The following is a 23,772-nucleotide window of genomic DNA, read 5'->3' as shown; positions in this document are numbered from 1 at the left end:
ACTTTACTGACACAGACCTTCATTCAATAGGCAAAACTCTTGCATGAAATATAGTGTATCTGTTAACATTAACTACACAACACATTAAAAGGGTGCCGAGTATTAAGCACAGGGAACCCAAGGCTTGCTTACTGTTCAAGTTTTTATGTTCCTAGTCTGGGACTCCTCCTTCGGAAAACGGTTTAGAATCCACATGATCCGTCAGACATAGTAAACGATTACCAGTCCCCCTCACTTGCCAGCTAACCCAACTGCAGCTCTGTTTTTTTTTTGTGCTATGATAAGGTGATGGGCAGCAAAGACAAGTAAGACCGCTGGACTAATATACCCCAACTTGACCAGACACCTGTACGTCCACCAAGACAAACGGTGGCCGATCACCCCAGTCAACCTCTAGACCAGATCGTTCCGATTCTTTTGAACTAGAGCAGCTGCTCCAATTAGAAGCAGCGGGGATTTGGAGGAAGAAAGCGCTCACTTCAGCAGAGTTTGTGTGACATTTTCTGTACAGACCGTGAAAGAAACTTTCTGCTGGAGGAACGGCGGTGTGGCTAGCACACAGTTTTAAAAAAAAAAAAACATCCTTCATTTCCCTCAGTGCGGGCACGAAAGCCAAAACGCTCCGGTTATCTGGCGAGAAAATACACCAACCCCTTGTGAAAATCTGACTGAAGCCCGAGCAGACGATCAAAGGCCTCATCACCGTCCACCTGGTAGGAAGGGTCACTGGGGGTCTCTGCATCAATCCGCACAGCAGACACACATCAGAGAAAGCACGGTGCCCGGAGCAGGACAGGCCCGTGCATTATTAATGAGCAGGCTGCTGCAGAAGGGTACCTGACACTGCGCATCGCCGCCACCGCCGCCAACACTACCCTAACCGGCACTGTGTGCAGCTGCCACTTTGAAGAGGAACAGAACATGTATTGGAATCCACCCCTAAAAACCCCACCGATAATATCCCAGACCCGTGCATGCCTGAAGGCTGATGCCCAGACAGCAGCGACAGGACCGAACCCTCTTGGGGGTCTCGCAGTATCAGAGGGGGAATCCCAATGGAGCCAGTCTCTGGACACAGAGCTGCTCACCCTGAGGACACGAGCTCAGAGCGGTCAGCGAGGCACAGCACACACACACACACAACGCTGCCATCTTGATTTCGGCTTGGAGTACCCGTCCTCGAGGAGATGGCACACTGCTCTTGCATGGGGGATGCCGGGCACACCAGCTGACTCTCGAAACCCCAAGAAGACAAGCAGTTGAAGTTCAACGTGATTGCTCTATACTTCTCCAGGTGGCATTTCAAGTGTACTTGACACTAGAGGGATTTGCCCCCACTTTCAAAAGCGCTGGCTCTATCGCCTATACAAAAGTGGAGCCAACTGTTCACAATGGGCCAAACAGCATCCTGCGATCTCAATGGCTACTCTAATGTGATGAGTCTTCTTTGCCCATAGGTCACGGTGGGTCAGGTGATTCGCTTGTCTAATTCCATTTACTCTACCCTGGCATTGTGTCACTGGAGGGTCTGCCTGCAGCGACAGCATCTCACCACCAGGTGGCAATCCCAACCCTCACCCAGGTGATCCAATAGCACATATACAGTACATAAAGAGATACAAACAGCCATGACCGTGATCGAAGATAAAGACCAGTAGCTCAGTCGTGCAGAAACAGCAACTCGCATTGCAAAAAGACGAGTTACATTTAATCTGCTATACCATGAAATTCAGCATATCCGAACCTGGCACAGAACAGTCTAATGAACTAGAAACAAAGGATTAAAGTAACAAAAATTGATGCTGTGAGCTCTGCCTTTTGCAGGTTTACAGTGCATGCTTTATATATATATATCTTTGCACTTAATGTCATTTTGTTTTCTATCCAACCATTGCGACACAACCACTTTGAATATCTCCCATGGATGTGTTTTAGACTGGGTTGGTTTAGTGTAAAAGGGCAACTAACAGCACTTCTAATACCGTCAGACCCTGACAGTAAACTGCCCTTTCAGAAGACAGGCTCCATTTACAGATCCACATGGACATCAAGAGCTGAAATAACTAGGACAAAAGAGGGTCTTCTTTTCCATATACTGCGGCAGACAAATAAAATGTTTGTAGGACCTTTGGATAAAGACTACATTACACAATATACAATGTCGACTTAGAAAAGTAAAAACAAAACCGAAATCACTCCTTCTCAAAAGGCGTTATCAGCTCAGACTCTTTTTTTTTTATAATTGCCTCACACGAACCTTCACTTCCTCTTCAGAGAGACCCTGGCCCCACAAGCAGAACATATCTAGCATTCCATTAGCTCGGCGTGGCTGCCTGCCTCTGGGGTATCACTGCTCAGAAACTGGGCTCCTCTCTCCCCCTGTTCTGCAAGCAGCAGGCAGTAACCCACACCACGCCTGCTTCCCCAGACAGGCACCCCCCCATCACAGGCAAAACTCTTCCTTTACTGCCCGGAAGGGAGACTTTCTACAGAGCTACACTCCTGCTTCACCTATTCTACTTCTGCATGAATCATGACCGTTAATGTCTTAGCCCTTACTGAATTCAAGAACTCAACATCCTTCAACATGTTGCCAAAGCCCATCCAGTGGACAGCTTCTGGACCAACACTGAAATACAAACTAGAGGTCATGAGAGGAAGCAAAGCAGAAGTGCATTTAAACAAGAAGCCCTTTTTCTACCCTAAAGCGAGTGGGTGGAACAAGCTACCCAGCCATGTTGTTGAGGCTGATGCCCAGGCTTCCTTCGACAGATGTGATGGAAACAAGCTAGGTGGGCTAAATAGATTCCCCTCATTTCTAACCATTATATTCTTACCAAACGGAATTTCAATGCAAAACCTTGCTTACAGCTTGTTCCATTTTATAAACGGGCTCCCCCTGGAGTTATTTCCAGTACAGTTCTTTACAAGACTCTCAGAAATCCTGAAGCAAAAGACCTGTCCTGCAAGAGGAAATCTCCTCTTCATCCATGCAGTTTTAACAGACTCGCTGCAGAGACTCCTGAAGGAACTGTGCGCATTCTCTAGCCCGGCTGTAGACCGAGACAGGCGTGGTTTGAAGCTGCCATGGCATCAGTAGGAAACAAGCAACAGCAGACCAAAAGCTCCTTTTAACTGCAACAACTTAAGACAGCAAGTACTGCTGTGCCGAAAGCACTTAGCTTATAAGTTTCAGCTTATTGAACACCTATGACTACTTATTTGTCCCAACAGGTTTATTTTCACTGTTTCTTTTACCGTAAACATGTAAGGACATTTCCTTTAATGTATTTTACCACCTGGTTATAAATAGAGTCAGTTAAGGAACGAAAGTGTTAGTGTTTGCCTGATATTAGTCTGATTTAGGGGTAGCTGTCGACACATCTGCTGCAGGGTGGAACTGGACTGAAAGCAGCCAACAGAATTCCAGCAGGAGTGAAGGCTGAACCCTTTATCAATGTGACCCCATTCTGAGCTCTCGTCTCAGGGGCTGCAATCTCGTGCGTCTTTGTGCTTGGGAACCCTTACCGCAGGGGCCCCAACTCATCACACGGTTAGTGAAGAGATTGGTCTTGTTCAGAGTTCGCCGATGTTTTCTTATAATGTTTTATGCCAAATCCCAAACGTGCTTTAGTAGACCACGTGAACACAAACTACACCTTGTCCAAGTGAAGAATTCAAAAAATAAGGAAAGAGATGTGAACAAATCCAGTAATTTGGTCTGACAACCAGTGGCCAGAGTCTTTAATAACTTCTGGTACACTGATTTGATTCCAATCTTATATGAACTTCTGGCCAAGAATCAAGAACTTCCCTTTAGTGTTAAAACGTAACAGGCTTAGATGAATAAAAACAAATGAGTGCATTATGACACAGCACAGGGCACTGTAACACCAACAGCAGTATTTCAGACACAAGAGAACCTAGAAACTCAAATGGCAAGTAACTTCCCTCTACACTGGGAAAGCTTTGAGTCATTCTCTCAATTGATACAACTAGTAAAGGTGCTCCCCTCGGTGCAGGTTGTGCTCTGTGATCTAGATGTTGCGGGTTCGAGTCCCGACCACATCATCAGCCAACTGGGACCAGGATTTCTCAAGTGCTCACAGCCGTGAGCCAAGACATGAAAATACACGACTTGGATTTCAGATTGACTAGTAGGAAAAGTAATCACTGGGCAAAAAAAAAAAAATTGTTCAAAAAGAAACGCTTCCAGGAGATTCACTTTCCCTTCACTCTTTCGTCAGCGTTATGTTGAACAGGTTTTGTGCTCAAGTCTACCTTAACGAAGCATTTCCTTGTTCATGACTAAACTGAAGACACACCTAACTTCCCCAGAACGAACTCCAGCTTACGAAGCACAGCCACCTTTACATCTCCAAAGGGAAGCGGTCTTCTACTGAACTGCAGAATGGCTTACAAAAGTTCTTATAAATATGTTAAATCACTACTTTAAAATGTGAAGTTCCCCATGCACTGCCCCTCAGGTTATTTTAACTACATGATTAGCCTGCTGCACTTGTGTTAGAGGCAGGCTAATTCTGCTTTCCTATACCTACAGCCCTTTTGCAACAACTTTCCCGAAACAGTTTGAGACTGTGCTCACAATGAAAAGGAGTCCTGCAGTAGCATACTGTAGTATTGTTAAGAGCATACTAGTAACGTGCATTATATTGACCAGCTCAGTAAAGAACCTACCCTCCTTTGCGAATGACATTAGCACCCTCCCCGTACTGAAAGACCAAGCTCTCACTTACACCTGTACTCTCACATCCCCTATACCATATACTGTATGCCTGTTTGCTTACCCTCGCCTTGATGAACAAGCAAATGAGTTCTGCACAGCAGAGAAAAAGCAACTTGGTATCAGAACTTAGAAAACCGTAAAGGTCATTCACAGCACAGAGCGAGTTTTTTTTCCCAAAGCAGACATTTTTCCTTTGGAGTTGATTGCTGTCAGGATGCCTTTTTACACTGAACAGCTTCAGCTGGAGTCACAACCATGAGCCTCAGAAAGACCTCTTTTTGCTTTACTTACTGCCCACACTACAGGGCATCCCAGCCACTGGAGGCGGGGTTGAAGAAAAGCGACTCTACCCCCATCACAAAGTACCAGAAGGCTACAGGAGGTGCCACAACAGAAGTGCACACATCTCTGCACACAAAGTGGAAGGGACAGCTGTCTCATGACATCTTGGGCGGACAGTTGTTTCACGAGTTCATCTGGCTTCCTCCCTTCATCATTCTAACAGCGGTGTGGAATTCTTTACACAAAAGGACCATGCGTTAGGAACACCGACAAAACTGCCTTTTCCCCCAATCCACTTCTCCACCCACACCAGGCAGGCACACAGACGGACAATCTCGCGTTTCTCCAGCTCTGAATATGTAAATGGACAAATGGCACAGAAACTAGCTGTGCTTTTTAGAGGAGCTCATCTTACAACGCTATTAAGAGATGCTCCAACATAGTCAATAAGAGTTCAGTGATCAATTTGTTCCATTAAGCCACCCAGACAGCAGACTACTTCGGACTAGGAAAAAAAAAAGGCTGTAACTGGGTCTGCCACAACACTAAGAAACAGAAAGTGTTGCGTTTAGCCTGCTTGCACTCCAGCTAGATTTAAATGAGACAGTTCCACTCATCAGGGAGCTCTCCCACCTGAGTCACTGGACAGCAGCAGAGGAACCTACACACAGCTCTGCACCTCAACAGCCCTTGCCCTGGCCCAACAGCAGCTAGGCGGGTGACTGGCGCAGTTTACTCATCCTACAAAATAATCCTCAAGGAGCGTACTCGTGCGCCAAATATCACTGTGTAGGCTGCAGGCATGATAGTCCATGTTTGTGTTGGTCACCGGTTTGGTCACAAATTGGACAGGAGGCAAACGGAAGAAATAGGGTAACCCTTGTTCCAAAGCAAAACTATGAATGTGCACTGCCCGTCAAATTACTGCCTTAAGTATGGTTTTAACCCATACCCAAATCTTTTAAGATATTGAAACTCTCAGATCAACAACTTACATACCTCACCGCACTAGGGCATGTCTCCAAACACTTCACAATCAGCGCTAAGATCTGATTACATCGTTACATATTTCATACATTGACAATCCCCCCCCCCCCCCCCCCACCGGTCAGTGCACTTGAGACAAGCAACACAATGCAATGGTTTGGATCCCACATGAACGGGGGCGACACACAGGTGGAATCCATTATACTCTTCCGAGAGACGCCTGCGATTCTCCCCAGCAGCAACACTCCTTCCTCCAGCCGAACAGCTAAACTAATTGTGAATTCTCCTCGGCAGGAACACACGACGCGCAGCCACAGACCCACCACGTTTCTGAAACACCTCCGAGACGGATGAAACCTCAGACTACCGCTGATCAAATCACTGGTAGAAAGGAGGGGTGTTGTAATCGATTTTCTAGAGAGTAAGCGCTGTGACCGTATCAGCAGCAGACACAAAGCTGATTAAGAGCAGAGGGTGGGAAAAGAAATAGCTGGAGAAGTTAGCGCCACTGATCAGAAGCGACTAGAATTGACACAAAAGATTGGGGAAGTGGCGAGCCAGGAAAATGACTCAAATTAGGGTCGAACTCTTCTGCTCACCACACTTAGTAAAATACTTTATATTTCCCGACTGCCAGCTGCATACAAATATCGGCTACAAAAGTTCACGTAGTTTATACTGTGCAGGGATTGTCTAATTATTCGGAAAAAACAACGAGTGCTATGCCACAGCGGTTAGCTCACAGATCTGAAGTACTGTAATACCTTACTTTCCAGGCCTAGGGGGCAGTATGACAAAATACCAGTCTGTCTGAAACAAGATTTTCTGAGAAGTAAGGCTACATCAGGATTTGTGAACCTAGGAAAGGAAAATCCTTTGTCATTTCGTTGCTTGTGAAATGAGGAAGTTTCTGCTTTCAACTTAATTTATTCCATTTTCGCCTCGCCCCCCCCACCACACCACACCACACACACACCTCACTCCTATCTTTCAGTTCAGGTAGGCTCAGGAACACAGGCGCACAGGAATCAGGCGACACCTCTTTCAATTTCTTACTCAACGTGCAAATTGCTTTACCCCTGATATTCACGACTCCTTTTTCACCCCCCCAGTCAGAGCCGCTGGCGGAGAGGGGGCACCACGAGCAGGGACGCAAACGAGGGACAAAATCAGCCCACCCTTTGTTTTCTGTCATGTTGCTCAAGGCATCCGCGCACACACACACACACATGACGAGAGGCTGGCTGGCTGCACACGGCCGAAGACTTGATATAGCCACAAATGCAACAGCGACGAGAAAGACCAGGTAGTTTACAGGAGGAAACCGCACAGCGAGGCGCTTCTCTGTATGCCCCCGGGCCCCAGTCTCCTCAGGGTGCACACTCCGCTCACAGCATCACATACGCCTTTGTCTTTCAACGGTGTTACTTGGAACAGGTGAAACCCGGGCGCTTGCAAGAAGACGGAACCCCCAACTCTCATGCACAGTCCAGCGCAGTTCCCCCACACCACCCAGTCAACATTTTTTTTTAAATTGTTCTGCTGCCAAGGGAGAAAGCGCCCTCGGCCATCGTTCAACACCCCGAAGTTCGCCCGAGCAGATCCGGGTTTTAATATTTCACTTGATCTCCCCCCACCCACCCAGAACACAGCGTCGGAACTTGAGGCAGAAACCGAACTGTGCATGGCGTTCTCTCCTGCACAAATACACTATTGCAATATCTGTTCGTTGTTTGGTTTTTGTGTGTGTGTGTGGGGGGATCATTCGCGTGGATGTCGAGGTCTGAGATGGAGCTAATTCATCCCGACTGTAAAACTAACCCAGCGAAGCGCTGTCTTTGTGTTGGGGAGGAGGGCATGGGGAGGAGGGGGGGGGGCGGCGGCGGAGGAGGAGGAGGAAAATGGGAAAACTGGGACGCAAAGTTTTCCCGAATAAAAGAGATCTTCGCTGACGGCGAGGGTGAGCCCGCACCGAGATGACCAAACAACCAAAACAGAAACCCGACGGTGGGCACGCGTGGAATTAGCCATCACGATTCCTGTGAAGTCTGAACAGGCACGTTTGCAGAACACGTTTTCGCTGCTTGCAGTTCGCAAGTTTGAACAGCAGGGGCGAGCATTAAAAGTTAGAACATATATTTATTTTTATTATTCCCGGATAATTCCCTTTTCGCCCACCACCCCCTCCCTTATTCCGTGTTCTGAAGCATTACGACATTCTTGACCTTCGGAGCGGACAACAGTTTAGGGTAAACGGGGGTTTCATTCTCTATCGCGAAGAATAAAAAAAAAAAGAAACGCCTATGAAGTATAAAGTGCGACTCCCTCGCCAGCCCACTGCTGATGAATGGCTGTGTTTGAGGCTACCAACACTCGCCAGTCACAATTTAATCAGTTTTAGCCGAGCACAACACAAAAACGCCAACTCACCAGGGTCGTACTCGGGCACCGTGGCTTGGTACTGAGGTCCCACCCGCATGCCTCCTGCACCTAAAAAGTATGCACAACCCCGTCACAAGGCGCAGTATCCTTTTCAACAACCGCAGTAACACAACTTCTCCGGGGGGGTGTTCGAGGCTATCATCCTGTTGACCTACCGTGCTCATCATCACTGGAGGAACCCGAGCTTCCTTCTTCCCAGGAGTTACTACTATTCCCGTTTGGTGCAAAACTTTTACTATTGCTGGCATTGTTAGCTGCAGAATTTCTCCCCCTCCTCTTCCCAGACACCTCCGAAGACCCCTTCTCTATCATTGCCGGCATTTGTGTTTTTTTTTTAAAACCCTATATAAAAATATATGCAGATGTATATAAATATATACGGCGATTTAATTCTTAAAAGCGTTACGGTAATTCCACCTAGTTTAATTCCCAATTTGGACTATTTCTAACGATAGCCGTTTTGATTATTTAGAAGCTCGGAGATGCACTTTCGATGTTAATTCTCATATCCTGCGGAGGTTTCTGATTGGAACAGACCGCATCGAAAAAGACTTAAACTTTCCAGGTTCATCTCAAACCGAGAGCTCTGCTCCTCGCTCTGCACTGCCACTAACGCCGCCTGACTGAGCCACTTAATCAACCTAACCGGACCATCCTGTAGGCACCGCCCTCGCTGGCTGCTCATTGGGCGAAGTCCCTTTTTTCAGCGACTACTTGCGATCCGATTGGCTCTCCCGTCAGTCACTTTGCTCTGGTCTCCACGCTTCCGTCGTTAGGGTAGGTGGGCCGGCACCCGTACGTGGGGTTTGTGGTGGTGGTGACGGGGGGGGAGAGTAGAGATTCAACGCCCAAGAGCCATCAGTATGAGACAGTAGTCGGGAGTTTTTTTTTTAAATGTCTCTTACTCCCCCTTCATCTGTTAATTAAACGTGTTTAGATATTTGGATGCCGTTTTTTTTTTGGCAAACAGTAGCCTATTGTCTATACTCTGACTCAATATAAAATGCGAATTCGACCGTCAAGTCGTCATTGTCGACTTTTAAATGAGACTCGTTTAAAATAAAGATCATAGAATTAACTCGCTCCGCAAAAAAAACATCTGGTGTTAATTGTATAAGAATATAGTGGTCCTCAAAGGTTTCATGATGTACACATATAGACTTGCTGAAGCCTTTTCACCGTCCACAAAATGCAAACCTAGTGGGGAGGTGTATATTGAACTTCTTCTAAACCTTTTTTGAAAAACAAGTTTTCAAAATGTCCCAATCTTGTGTCGCCAGTACTCGAGTGGTATTTTTAAAGTATGCACTTGAGGCTCCAGGCGCTGTATTTGTGTAGCTGCGTATACATGGTAGTCACCTTTAGTTTTTATTCGTTAGTCGTTAGCTAATTAAATAGATTCAAACTAGAATCCCCTAAAACCGACTACAGTAGCTCTACTGCTCCATCTGTCCCACAGCCTATTATCAAACGACGTCGTGATGGTGTCCAATAGCAGTTTGCAACTGCGCCAACTAGGTCTTTCAAATCCCAGCGTTTTAAATCGGTTAACAAGAGATTGCTTCTGCAGATATTTAAAGGCATTATTTTTGTCATTGCCTGCGAAATTAAATTAGCATGCCTTACATTAATACGGTGTTGGGTGATTTACAGTGAAGTTAATGTTAAAAAAACAAACATTTTTTTGTCATTTTTATTCTTGCGATTACAAACCCCGTTTTGTCTACCAGACTCTTTCAAACCGCCTGCTTGTTTAGGTTGTAACGTAATTAAACGGCTCAAAAACGAGAAGATCCCCTCATCGTCACATAAACACCGACAAACGACATGTTGTGAAGGGATGAAATCGACACCATTTTACGAGTTGAAACGACACCAATTGTTTCCAAGAGCTCATGAAACACAATGGAGGGGTCACGTTAGTCTGCCCCGCTACTGTTCGGTATTATATCGTCCTCTTACCGAGTTGGCTCAATGTCCATTACTTATGGACAGCGATATTCTTCAAAAGCTTTCCACTGCCAGCTTTATTTCATTTTAATTTTGATACCATCTACGTTTGTTTTTTTTGTAAACACTCCTTGCTGGTCGTTTCCATTTTCTCCAGACATAGCAAGCATCAAATTTGTCAACTTTAGTCGATTGTTCGCCGTAGATCTTTACAGCTGAAACGTTTAACAGTCTTTTACAACATAAACATATCATGAACAAAGATGATCCAACGCACTTTCTCACCCAGCTGATATTTCATAGACCAGAAAACACCCAATAGTTTTCCCCCGTGATGATGATAAGCAGAGGCTATCCCAGGTGAAAAAAAAAGCATGCGTGATACCCACAATGTTGGCATAGGCAATATCAGCTTTCCAAACCTACACCAGCATAATCGTAGTTAATTATAATTTATTTTAGAAATATTCCACCGAAAATAGTTTAGTAACTACACTTGTGATGGCAGGAAATTTCTAATTTTAACCCAAGCTTCCCAAAAGCCTTACCAGGAAGGCCAGGCTAAGATTACTTTATAGAAGTCCCCACCTTAGCAAAAAGCGTCTTTTTATGACTTTTGGAGAGGGGGACATATAAAATCCAGTGTCATAGGCTAGCCATAGTCTGGTAATTTTTAATAAGACACGTTTATGAGACCTAAGAAATTGAACCATACAAACTTTGTACTACTGCTACTGAATACTATAAATCACAGGGCCCTAAAAAAATAAAAAGGGGGGTCAAAACCTCTTTCTGTAATGTGTGGGGTTAATCCAGCATCCCTTCTCTAGAGTGAGCTGAACTTGTTGCTATATTGAGGAGGCGAAGCCTGTTCTCACAGCTCCCCTTAAACGGGAGGAAGTGAGCTACTGAGAGCCTTCAGAACAGAGGCTTCTGTGGTGAAGCTGTGTGCTCTGTCAGTGCAGGTAGGCTGGGGGCAGGGCTGCGTTTCAGTCCTCGTACGTCACTCACCGCTGCGATCGCTTGCACCTCCTAACACTGCTGCTGGAACAGACCTCCCTCTTTCGTCCCAAAACGCACACACACATTAACGTTGTCATCACACGTACGGTAAGCCGATTCACCAGCTCCCTCTCTGTCTGTTGTAGTACTCCTTCTGCCCATGTCTGACTTCAGTGGGTTCTGGTTTATCCCTCGTTTCAGTAGGTCCCTGTACTTACTGCACTATGTCATGTAGTTGCAATAGCCTGTGAAATGTGATTGCATAAACTGTGATAATTATTTTTTTTGGAAGTCGTCTTAGAGAGGAGCGTCGCGGCAATAAAAAAAAATATTAACTTGGCTCCCAGGATCCAATGAACAGACCTGACATGAATCATGACAGTGTCTTATAGCTTAATACACACAGGAATGATCGCAGAGGTTCAGACATCACGTGGTGCAGAAGAAATTAGACATTAGACAATGTCCTAACAAATGTTGTTTCAGTTTCTCTGTTTGACTGCATTCTGAGTGATAATTGAGTGAAAAGCCTAGGAGGAAACCAAAGAACTTTGTCTCTTGAGTATATCCCTTTGATCAAGTGGGAGAAGTGGTTTGCTGCTCCGTGCTGACTGGACAGTTACCCTGTACATCTTTCCATTCCAGTGTTGAGCATGAAGAGAACCTTATTAACCTCATCACTTATCCCCCTAACCTTTGCCACGACAGTCTGCAGTCTATGACCGTTTAAGTCAAGCAATCTCATCCCTCCTTCTCAAGACTAGCCAAGACTAGGTTTCTGTATAGAGATGTCTTCCGTTTGTCACATTAAGCCTTTTCCTCATGTCTGAAGTACATATTTCAAAGAGAGTGAAAAAACTATCGGTTCCAATAAAACAGGTCAGAGGTTAAGTAACACACACTTTAGTTGTAGGCTAATGATAATATACTGTACTCTTTAACCCCTACATTAGAACTGGTTACTAAAAACTGATAAGATATTTTAATATAATTCAGCACTAAGCACTTAACTAAGGCTGTGATTATTATTCAATTCAGGGAAGTTTTACAACACTACAGTGTCTACACAAAGAACGCGTTTTTATATTTAAAAAATACAACAATTTCAAAATTTCCCAGAAGTAATCTTTCAAGACAATTAAAACTAAAAGCTAGGATTCTGTATTAGACACAAATAATATTTTTTTTCCATTGGTAACACAGAAAATATTATGGCATGTGTTTATTTAAATAATCGATTATGGTGACATCCCGTACATGCATGCTGCCACAACTGACTCAGGAACACCAAGCTTTCTGTCATGAAGCACTGAAATGTATGACAAATCCCTGCAAACTGTATAAGCAAGTAGTGTGGACATCTCTTTCATCAAGTACAGAGAAACGCAGGAGTAATCTTGTGCACAAAGTGGTTCTGGGGAAATTTCCAACTTACCTTAGGACTAGCAAACCCATATGAATTAAGATCTCAGTCAATATTATAGGTTCCAGTTCCAAAGATATGTACAATATACAGAGAATAAATGGATATTTTGCTCCATGATCTTGGAGTTGTCTTCACGAAGGCTGCCTGAACTTAATGCAGTTGAGGGATTTCAGCATGTTAGGTGTTGATGAATCCACTGGTTTTAAATGACATATTGCCATAGTCTGTTCAGCAATATGTTCCTTTAACACATGCAAACATTCAGAGGCAAATCTGTGTGGACGATGTAGCAAAACAAAGAATGCGTGCTCTGACTGCTTAGGAAAATATAAGACAATAAGACTTGGTTTCAGACATAAGATGAACTAGAGTTTATTAAGAGCCATTTATTAGAGTTACTTGTGCAAGGTATTCCTTTTTAAAATGATCATGATGTGGGTGGAAATAGTTTTATGTAATCAGTTACAAGATCTCTATAGTATGTGTATAGTTACAAAGGAGCAAGTGAAGATTTATCCCTTTACTTTAGTAATACACTCACTGTGTAAAATAATACACTATCGCTCCAAATTAAATTCCCCCAATTTCTTACTGAATTAAAGAGGTAATTCCTTAAGTAACCTTTCCTAACACTACCAACAGTTTCTGGTATCTTCTGATGTAAACATGTTGAAAATTGATTTAGCACATAATTATTTGCTGAAATCTTTCATTTTGTTTCCTTCCAGTCCTGCGCAGGTATAAGTCATGACTACGAATCTGAAACACGAGCAGGGGCTCCAAAGACCAGAGCAAGGTGCTCATAGGTGCTCCCTGTGCCCCAGGCTAACTGCTTACATTTATTAAACCTGTTTTAGCAATTCCCGTTTAAACAAAGGCAAAACCACTCACACACATTTTTGGTGCAGTGCATGATTCATTTTCAGTAGCAACACAACAGAAAAAGGGATTACAGCACAGTGCAGGAGCAGACAGCACTGATAGAGCAATAGTCTTCACCTCACACAAATACATGCAGTTGCTCTTTTTCCCAGTATACAGTTTTCTAATGACGCTTACTCACAATGCTACCCCAACTCTGGGTGTTTGCCCGTCCCTTATACAAACCCAGTATGCTGGAAATATTTGGTAGCTTATTGCCAATCACCTTAAATAACGTAAGACACAATGACTGTAACACAACAATATCTCCCTACCTCTGTTTCATAAAAAATGGTGCTTGTGGTCACAAGTGTCAACAACACATTCTTTCAAAATGACATTAAGAATCGTCCTTTTGTTTTACGGTTCATAATAATCTTTCCTCCTTTTTAAACTGACAGAGCAAGCGAGGGTCTGTCTCGGTGGTACAGCACTCCAGTGCTCCACCCGAAGCTGGGTTTAATAAAGGCCCCGGTGCATGAAAAGAGAACGCTGCAGACTGCCCAAGGTCCCTCGAGACAGAACAATCCCAGCAACCTTGGACAGCAAGACACTTTCCTGCCTGAAAACAAGGTGTTTTTTTTAAATTGTAGAAATCAATCAAATTACAGTACATCATATTTAACCTTCAGTTACGTGGTATGTAGTGACAATGGTGCATACGTTTTTAATGATACATTTTAGAGTTTATCACACTGCCTGTTCGATGTAGCATATTATTTTTCTTGCTTTTTTCTTCTTCATCATCATCATTATCATCACCACCATGCTTTATATTTAAACAGATGGGAGGCACAATTCTTTCCTCCAAATGAGTCTCAAGCAGATCTCTGAATTTATTTTTCCTCAGGCGTTCTGCCATTGTCATCCATTTGCTGAACCTCTCATACTCCCCCAGTTTGTTTAGGTGTCCCGTCCACTGCACGCTGCTTATCATTAATCCTGTCTGTACTGACCCTGAGGGTGGGACATTTTCTTAAAACCCATAAAAAAAAAACAATACAAGCAATCACACATTCAAATAATCAATACAACGGCCGCGACCCTTATACGGTTTAAGGCTCGTGCTGTGCACAGCCTTATCTTTACACCCGGGTGTCTCCACAGACAACAAAATCGTCTAAACGTCCAACAAGAGAATGCAGCTCTCAGTGAACTGGGATGGACATGCTAACTCACCTACCTGGCGTCTTTCACTCTAAGCCAGACAGTACCTCAAATGTGGCATTGAAGGTACTGACTTCTAAGCTTTTCCTATCAGTTCTGAGGCTTGGCTGAGGTGGTCCTGACCTACAGTATCTGGTGTTCTTTTCCCACTTGCTCGTAGTTTCATTCATTTACATATTTCAAACTTTCAGGCATCTCCTGGGCTTTTTGTCTCCCAGATTTGCATTTCTTTGGACATGCGTTGTCATCTCCCACACCCATCCTCACCCACTCTTTCTATTGTGCTCCTGTGCTGTGTGTTTGTTAGTATGTATATGGAAAGGAACAAGTGATAGGTTTATTCCAAAAGAATGAGAAGAAAGAAAACACAACGTTTTGGCCGTGGAGCCTTCTTCAGGTGTGATATGTATGTGTCCATTAATCTTTTGCATTTGCATATCTAGTGTGACAGTTTATAAGAAAGGCAATAGAAATACAATTAACAATGAAATTATAAGCAGTTTAATATATTCTGTAACAAATCCAACCTTTAAACTCCCACAGTTACTGAACGCAATCCTTTCATTGACTAAAAAACAAACTTATTTTTTAACAGCTATGAACTCTATCAGTCACAGAGCTGTGATGTCAGTGTTATCTAATGTCGTCACTGCCTTCAGTTGAACAGAGAATGAGGTTATATTTGCATTCAGTTTGCATTTAATTTCTTCAATGGTAAGGACAAATGTACTGATCAGTTACAATGAAAGCAAAGAGAGCATTATCTGTTATTCAAAGTGATGTTGAAATATTTGAAGTATAGTTGAAATTAAATCAAATGTTCAAACTTGGTGAATATTACTGCGTACCTTGTTGAAATATTGCCATTTCTACTTCGGGTAAAAGAAAGCTAAGTGGATGATGCCAGAAACCATCTCTTCCGTCTATATTCCTTCTTTATTTAGGAAGTATATCTGTATACTTTGAAAGAGTAAATGTATGTTTCGAAAGATTTGTTTTAAATATGAGGTTGAGAATTGAGATGATGTTGTAGACTAATGGTCATTGTAAAAAAATATATTTTTTCCCTGACCAGCACTGTGACAAGAGGAGGAAATGTTTTCAACCACACACACAAAAAAAAAAACCCTCAAACAATGGTCTGGAAAAGCAAACCAACCCAATGCAGTAAACAGATAGTTCAGACTTCGGCACCGGAGACATAGGGGGTGTGTTGTCAGGCTGTTTTCAATCCACTCTGGTCTCGGATACATCAGCAGTGGCAGAGTCCATTTTGCTACCTCCTCGGCTATCCATTATTTTACTGCCCAATAAGAAACTGGGTCAAGCTTGCCTGGAGCCTATGCAACAGTTGTGTTTTTCTGTAAATGAAAAAAAATCAACTAATCAACATATTTCTTTTGCAGGCCTGTTGTGACAGTGATCCCGTGACATTTCCCCTTGTGCTCTGAGATACGGTTGTCTGGAAAAAGAAACAGATGTGGAGATGAGCGCTCACACCAGGCCAGGCCAGGCCAGGCCAGCTGGTTGTCTCGGTCCCCATGCAGATTTTTGAAAGTGCTCACCGTACGGGGTGGACACCGGCGCTGACTTTGGGAAGCTAAACGGCTGCACGACTCGTCCTCACAGCCAGTGGCCGCGCAGGGCTGTGGAGAGAGAGAAGGGGAGGGACGCTGGGGGGTGGTGGGCGGGTGACGCTAATGTGGGTCTCGGGAGCATGGGCGTGGTGTCTCGGGTCTGGAGAAACATGGCTTCCAGCTTGGGCCATCGTTCACCCCTTCCCCCGGCCACAGGAGCACCGCGCATCTGAAACACGATCGCTTCTTGTTGCCCCATTTAAAGCGGGGGGAAAAAAACACCGATTGCAGCCATAACTTTGCCCCCACCCCCCTCCAAAAAAAGATAACAACATTAAAAAATGGCCTAAGATGTTTTATTAGTGAGCAGTAAAGACCTAAAAAGGTACAAGGGGCTGTGATCCCAGGTCATCAATGAGGATTTGCTGCATTTAAAAGACCAATATCAATGGGTTTTTTTTAAATAAAGCATACAAATACCATTGCTTAACACTAGGCCATCGTGTCTACAAATACAAGACACGGGCATCAGGTCGTGCTGTGGGTTTTAACTAGGCGCACTGGGAACCCGTGCTGTGCGATGGGCCTTCTCCCTGCACCCCTGCAGATAGTTTGGTAGTTTGATAGTCGCTTCTGACCCCATGAAACGACCTAAAGCCCTCTCTGAGCCAAAGATTAAGGGCTCAATACACAATAGGGGACGGATTGTTTCGGGCAGGGTTCACTGAGAATTTCACACGTTTTTACAAATTTTACTATTTAAGTTCTAAATCGTCTCCTCCATAACTCGGCAGTTGCTGTTTGTCTTTTTCCCAGCATCCCTTCCCCGTGAGCAACGCGCTGCCAACAACGAGACGCTCGCAAAACATTTACGAAATAAACGCGCGTTTTAAAAAAAATTAGATGTCATCGAGTGCGCGTAACGTGTACCGACAGACGTCCAAAAGAGCTTTTTAACGTGTGAGCAAAGTCCCTTTGTTGCCAGGCCAGGGTGCAGACTCGCAGACTCGCTCCAACACAGGACAAGTCTCGTCTGTGACGTCCCCCGGTTGCTTTTTATATCCCCGACGGTGGCCGGCGCCGACAGGTTGAGCAACCCCGAACACTGGTGTCACGTCGGCTCACCGTCCCCTCCGCAGCACCACCTTGCGACGGCGATGGGCGTTGCACCCCGATTGACTGTGCTGCACCGTTGAACACGTTCGCCCGAGCGCTCCTCTCCGTCTCCCGCCGAGAGATGGGAAGGGAGAAGACTCTTTGAGGTCTGGAGAGATGAGTTGTGCAGCCTTACATTATATCGTTTAGTGGTTGGTTAACGCTTGATTTATAACTGCGGTAAATTTACGAAACTATGAAAATATTTTTTTTGGGGGGGGCTTAGGAACTCATCAGCATGAACTCGGTTGTTGTCATTCTTTTACTTCTTCTTTGACTTCTGATTAAAATGTAGGTAACCTTTGCTTTACACTCCCCTGCTAATCGGAAGTAAGCGGATTTACCTTAGGGCAGAAGGGAGCCTCAAAAAAACATTAAGCCCCTTTTGCATTATTCGATCCACTGTTCACTGCCCTGGCCTTGTCTAATTCACAATATTCATATTGTTCTTGCAGTTGAATTAGAATAAGTTCCTTCCATACAACCAGCTGTGCGTACAGACGAATACTCTGTTTGCACGCAGTTTTGTGGCAGCTTTCTCTGTGCTTGTCCAGATCCAGTATTTCTGAGGATCTCTGTTCCTGCTCCTCTGTCTCCTCGGTCAGCGCCAGTAGGCGTACACTGCAGAGCTCCTCTGTGATGAGACAGTGTTGATGGCTGGTCCCTAATTAAATACACAGGAGGAGCTGACCTGGACAAGGAGAGTTTTTTTGTTGTTCAGGTTAGTAGAGGAAAATAGTCAGACTTTGAACTGGATTATATGACCCACTATGTACTGGGTGCGATGCAACTTAGCTCATAGTGGTTTTTTTTTTTCTGAAAATCTTCCTGTTTCTGACAAGTTTGAGACTTGATCAGTCTTGCTTCACCTCAGTATTGTAGCTGGAACATTGTGACATTGTGACACTGTTACATTGAGATGCTGTGATATTGTGACATTGTGACACTGTAACATTATGATGCTGTGATATTGAAACATTGTGACTCTGCGATGTTGTGACACTGTGATGTTGTGAAACTGATGTGGTGATATTGTGATTCTCAGGGTTCCAGAAAGGAATCCATCATCCCCCTCTGTGCTGTGCCTACCTCTGCCTTTCTAGTTCAAATCGTCTAATTGAAGTTTTACCAAATAAACAACCCAACAAATTTTCCAAGGTACAAATCCCCTCGACACCCCCCTCCCCCCACCCGAAACCAGGGTTCGACCAGATCAACTTAAAAAATGTCAGAACCAAATACAAAATATACAGCCGTAACCGATAGACAAAGCAAGGAAAAGAAGCCAAACATGAAGAATAAAAAAGGTACAATCAGAAAAATAAGAAAGGGGAGAAACAACAAGATGCACAGCTGCCCGTTTCTGTCTTTCCCTCGATGGGGTCAATCACAATAACACACACTGACGAGTAATGAAACAAGATTTCAGTTTCGGTTCATCCCAATGGGGGAAACAATTAAAATCAAGCTGCATTACCTGTCAGAGCGTGTGTAACTGCAGGTTAGCACAAACTGTAAAAGGACTGAGCACTGCTGTATTAGGAACAATAAGGATCTGCAGCACGAGTAGTTCCTACAGACGAGCATGGGGGTGATGAGCTAGCGACTAGTTACACTGCCCCTGGAGGGAGTTATCTGCATTTGTAGAGTGCACGGTTTTGTAGTGAGCCATGAATTAGTAAGTGGCCACAGAGGAACACTGTTGTTTGGATCAGAATTATCTGCCCCCCCCCCCCCCACCACCACACACACACACACCTCCCCCCTGGCCAGCAAGACTCTCTGTCCTTGGAAGCCCTGTCTGTCTCTCTTTGTCTCTCCGAGTCTCACAGAGTTACCATAGAAACAGGAGTGGGATAAGGTAACATGAAAAGTGAATCCTGTAATTTCTGAGAGACGGGCGGGCATTTTGTTGATAGGCGAAAAAAGTGACAAAGAAAACACTTGTAAGGGAACGCAGCGTGCCGTCCGAAATGCACACAGACACATCAGAACAGGTCTGCCCTCGGTCAAAGGCGTTGTTTCTTTCATATGGCTCATGATTCAAAATGGCACAGAGCAGCTTTATCAGTGGAAACCAAACAAGAAGTAGTTTTTGTTGTTGTTGTTGTTGTTCTGGGCCTCGGAGATGTCCGCAGTCTGTGCAGCGCTTCGGAGAAGCCGGAACGCCAATGACAATCATCAAAGATCCAGCCAGACATCACATGCTCTCTCTCTCCAGCACCTTCCCCGGGCCCTGCCTGTACTTCCGCTGTTGCTAGGTAACAGCTGTGGGGCTAGATGCTGAAGTTGAGTCCCCCTAACCCCTCTGTCTGGCAGGCCTGTCTAGCAGCACCGCAGACACGGTCCTGAGCGGCAGCGCCCGGGCAGCAGAGCCGAGCAAAGGGGCTCCCTTGCCTTCTTTCTAGTCTCTCAGCAGCTGCAGACTTTCAACAAGCCTCCATTCGTCAAAGAATATTTCCAGGCCAGTGTCCAGCTGATTTAAAGGCGGGCAGGTGCTACTCAAGTTGAGATTTCGCCTGCAGGTGGGGATGAAACGCTTCAGGTGTTTGTGTGCATTTTGAAGCCATTCAGAAAAGATTGTCTCCCAATATTTATTTATTTTTGTCTCTGGGAACAGTCCTTACATTTACCGTAAGGCCTCTGCACGCTGATTTGTGCACAGTTAAGTGTTTCCCCCATGCCAGCGATCCACACATCTGTCACTGACCCTCACTGCTCCCCCATTGTGCACAATGCTGTCATTTACCAGGCCTCTACTGGAAATACAGCTCCAAAGTTTCTACAGCTGATTCCATCACTAAGAAAGTAGCTCCCTCTGGTGACCTAGTTACGACACGCGTGCCTGACTGTGGTCTGGGGCGAGGGACAGTCTTAGTCTTAGTGGTCATTAAAAATCCCAGGGTGTTTCTCAAAAAGAGTAGGGGTGTATCCCGGCATCCTGGCCAAATTTCCCATCGGCCCTTACCAATCATGGCCTCCTAACAATCCCCCTCTATAAATTGGCTTAATTACTCTGTTCTCTTCCCCACTGATCGCTAATGTGTGGTGAGCGTTCTGGCGCACTATGGCTGCCGTCGCATCATCCAGGTGGGGCTGCACATTGGTGGTGGTGGAGGGGATCCCCATTACCTGTAAAGCGCTTTGAGTGGAGTGTCCAGAAAAGCGCTATATAAATGTAAGCAATTATAATTATTATTATTATTAGGCAGGGACACTCACACAGGGGTACAGTGTGCTGGATGAGCCGCTCTGCTCGGGACTTTCCTCACTCAGACTCCGTTGCAGTACCGCAGCGCTCCAGCAGGGGTCTCTAGAGATCTCCTCCCAGCCGGCTAGACGAGTTTCTAAACTGACAAAATTCAAGTGACTGGGGGGCTAATTCATTTAGCGCAAATCATTAGTAAATTGGAATAGATTAAAATAATTCTTGTGCTGGAGGAATACTTTCACGTAGGGCCAAAGGAAAACCCGCACGGGAGCATTCGGACTGGATTTACAACCAGGATGTAAAGGATTTACACATCTACTGCTACATCTGTTCTCTTTCTTTTCTTTTCCCGTTTACAACCGTTTTTTGCGCAATATATGCCAGGGACCTGTGCAATACATTTATATCTATATTTATATTTACATCTATATTTATATTCATATGTGTGATATGATTTTTCTGCGTACTGTTCTGTTCTAGTTTGTTCTTTGTGTGTCTGGACTGTGAGTAACTCTTTTAGTGCACCCCTCACTGTACTGATTGTATTGTATGTATTGTATTATTATTATGATTGTATCATTCGTTACACTGTGGCTGTGTTGTCTGTGTTAAGCTGCTGTTGCACTGCAATTTCCCTCACGGGATCAGTAAAGTATCTATCTAAAGCCACTGGGGAAACAGATCAAGACAGACTCATCGTTTTTTTCACTTTAACGCTGTGACACCCAGTAGGTACGACTTATTTTGGTACAGCGAGGAACTGAACAAACTAGAAAGCTCTAAGGGGCAAACGATGGTGCTTCCGCTGCATGCGTCCGCGTGTGGGTTATAATAATTTAATTGCTTACACTTATATAGCGCTTTTCTGGACACTCCACTCAAAGCGCTTTACAGGAAATGGGGATCCCCTCCACCACCACCAATGTGCAGCCCCACCTGGATGATGCGACGGCAGCCATAGTGCGCCAGAACGCTCCCCCACACACCAGCTATCAGTGGGAGGAGAGCAGAGTAATGTAGCCAATTCATAGAGGGGAATTATTAGGAGGCCATGATTGGTGAGGGCCAATGGGATTTTTAATGACCACAGAGAGTCAGGACCTCGGTTTTACGTCTCATCCGAAGGACGGCGCCTTTTTACAGTATAGTGTCCCCGTCACTATACTGGGGCATTAGGACCCACATGGACCGCAGGGTGAGCGCCCCCTGCTGGCCCCACTAACACCTCTTCCAGCAGCAACCTTAGTTTTTCCCAGGAGGTCTCCCCTCCAGGTACTGACCAGGCTCACACCTGCTGAGCTTCAGTGGGCTGCCAGCTGTGAGTTGCAGGGTGAGATGGCTGCTAAATGTGTCCGTCATGTGTCCGTCATGTATCCCAAGAGCTTCCCCCAAACACGCGCACCCGTGTCTGACTCAGCCGGGAGGTCATGCGCTCGGGCGAACGACAGGAAGGAAACACACGCGCACTCGGGGGCTGGTGAACTAGTGAAAAAATCATTTCACTATCGCCTCTCCCACCCTGCACGTTTCGCCGGCGATGATTATAGGCATTCTGCTAAGACATTAAACGAGTCACCAGGGGACAGAAGGGCAAACTACGTGGAAGCAGTTAAAATGCCAACAGGATGCGCTTCTTTACTGAAAGGGCTGTCTGTTGTAGCGAGTTTACAGTATTTGTTTGTTTTTACTTCATGAAGGCACTACTGTGTATCCTTGTTTTCGGTTACTGAAGTGTCTAGTGATTTCATGATTTCTTTTTTGTTTAATAAATAAAATGCAGGCCATAAAAAAATGTTTCCCTTCATCCACATAGCTAAAGAAAGGATGATTGACACTTTGAACTGTAAGCAGATACACCGCACCGGACTGTCCACAAGAGGGCGTCGTTGTCCAAGTTTAAACTTTTTCTTCGCGCTTTCAACTCCAGTTTGTGGAACAACCTGGCCAAAAACTGATCATATGTTTTCCTTCAATTACTTAATCAGCTAGAGCTTCGGCAGCATGTCACCGGTGTAGATCGCTCCTGTTAGAATGATTTTATTAACGGATAAAATGTAAATGTCGGGGTCGCTCTTGACTGCGAGGGCGCCGGGACTTTCACAAGCCTCTGGCCTCCTCCTCGCCAGCGCGAGACCGGTGGCGTCAGCCCGGTTTCTATGGAGACAGAACCCCGGGCGGCGCTGCCTGGCGCCTCTCTGGCGCACCGCCGCGGGCACGCGCGCCCACCCTGCGGCACCCTGTGTCTCTTCGGGCGACACGCGCGGCTTGCTCGCGAGGAGGCCGGGTCGCGCGCTGACCCCTTCCCTCGGCATCCACGCAAAATGTCTTAAGAGACGTTACTAGGTACATAACAGCACAATTGATTAAAAAAAACAACAACAACAACACATACTGCTATGATTTGCAATGCATAATTGTATGCAATGTATAATTATCCTAATAGCGCTTTGAGAAACCACGCTTTATAAAATAAAGTTGATTATTATATTATAATAGTCCGTGACCACTATCAACGTCAGCTGTCCCTTAGCTGGTGACAGGAATGAAGGTCTTGCTGCGCACCAGAGGACCCGCAGAGCTGCTGAGATGAAGCTTTGGCGATGTTCACAGTTCTTTTCCTGCTGTTTCATTTCCTGCCCTAATCCGTTGTGCCGATTAACCTACTGTAGTTGCCTCTTTCAAACCCGCGGACTGATAAAGATAAAGATATACAGGCGTTCGCACTGGAACTCTTTTACCACTCCTAAACCGAATCGGAAAGGAAGGCGAACAGATATTTTGTTTTTAATTTGTCCCCCTTGACGCGGCGCCCGACTCTCGCTGGTTTCATTCGCTCCTATGTGGAGAGTATCTTATTATATCAGATGAGGAGACCCTCCCCCGCTACACGCTGACCTGCTCTGAA

The 23,772-nt window shown here is 45.1% G+C and overlaps 1 protein-coding gene and 2 long non-coding RNA genes across 4 annotated transcripts in view; 2 read left to right on the top strand and 1 right to left on the bottom strand.

Annotated features, from left to right (window-relative positions):
* Window positions 1-9,071, bottom strand: part of rcor1 (REST corepressor 1) — a 42,088-nt gene extending 33,017 nt beyond the window's left edge. Inside the window, exons 1-2 of one of the 2 annotated variants that reach the window (XM_088647716.1) lie at window positions 8,614-9,071; window positions 8,447-8,506 (exon numbers count right to left, since the gene is read on the bottom strand). In XM_088647716.1, coding sequence (XP_088503842.1) covers window positions 8,447-8,506; window positions 8,614-8,779 — 226 coding nt within the window. In that variant the 5' untranslated portion in view covers window positions 8,780-9,071. The remainder of the gene's footprint in view (window positions 1-8,446; window positions 8,507-8,613) is intronic. The other variant, XM_088647717.1, reaches the window with a different exon arrangement.
* A 75-nt stretch (window positions 9,072-9,146) lies between these two features.
* Window positions 9,147-16,579, top strand: LOC148653129 (uncharacterized). Its single transcript, XR_015941608.1, has 3 exons — window positions 9,147-9,235; window positions 14,159-14,330; window positions 16,331-16,579. It is a non-coding gene; the product is annotated as an uncharacterized LOC148653129 (long non-coding RNA).
* A 298-nt stretch (window positions 16,580-16,877) lies between these two features.
* Window positions 16,878-18,902, top strand: LOC148653128 (uncharacterized). The gene is made up of 2 exons (XR_015941606.1): window positions 16,878-18,377; window positions 18,702-18,902. It is a non-coding gene; the product is annotated as an uncharacterized LOC148653128 (long non-coding RNA).
* The last annotated feature ends 4,870 nt before the right edge of the window (window positions 18,903-23,772 follow it).

This window comes from Lepisosteus platostomus, chromosome 10 (genome assembly GCF_059453375.1).
Source record: "Lepisosteus platostomus isolate fLepPlt1 chromosome 10, fLepPlt1.hap1, whole genome shotgun sequence".
In the NCBI taxonomy this organism is placed as follows: Eukaryota; Metazoa; Chordata; class Actinopteri; order Semionotiformes; family Lepisosteidae; genus Lepisosteus; species Lepisosteus platostomus.
The sequence above is the reverse complement of the archived record's forward strand: the minus strand, read 5'-3'. Positions and strand labels throughout refer to the sequence as shown.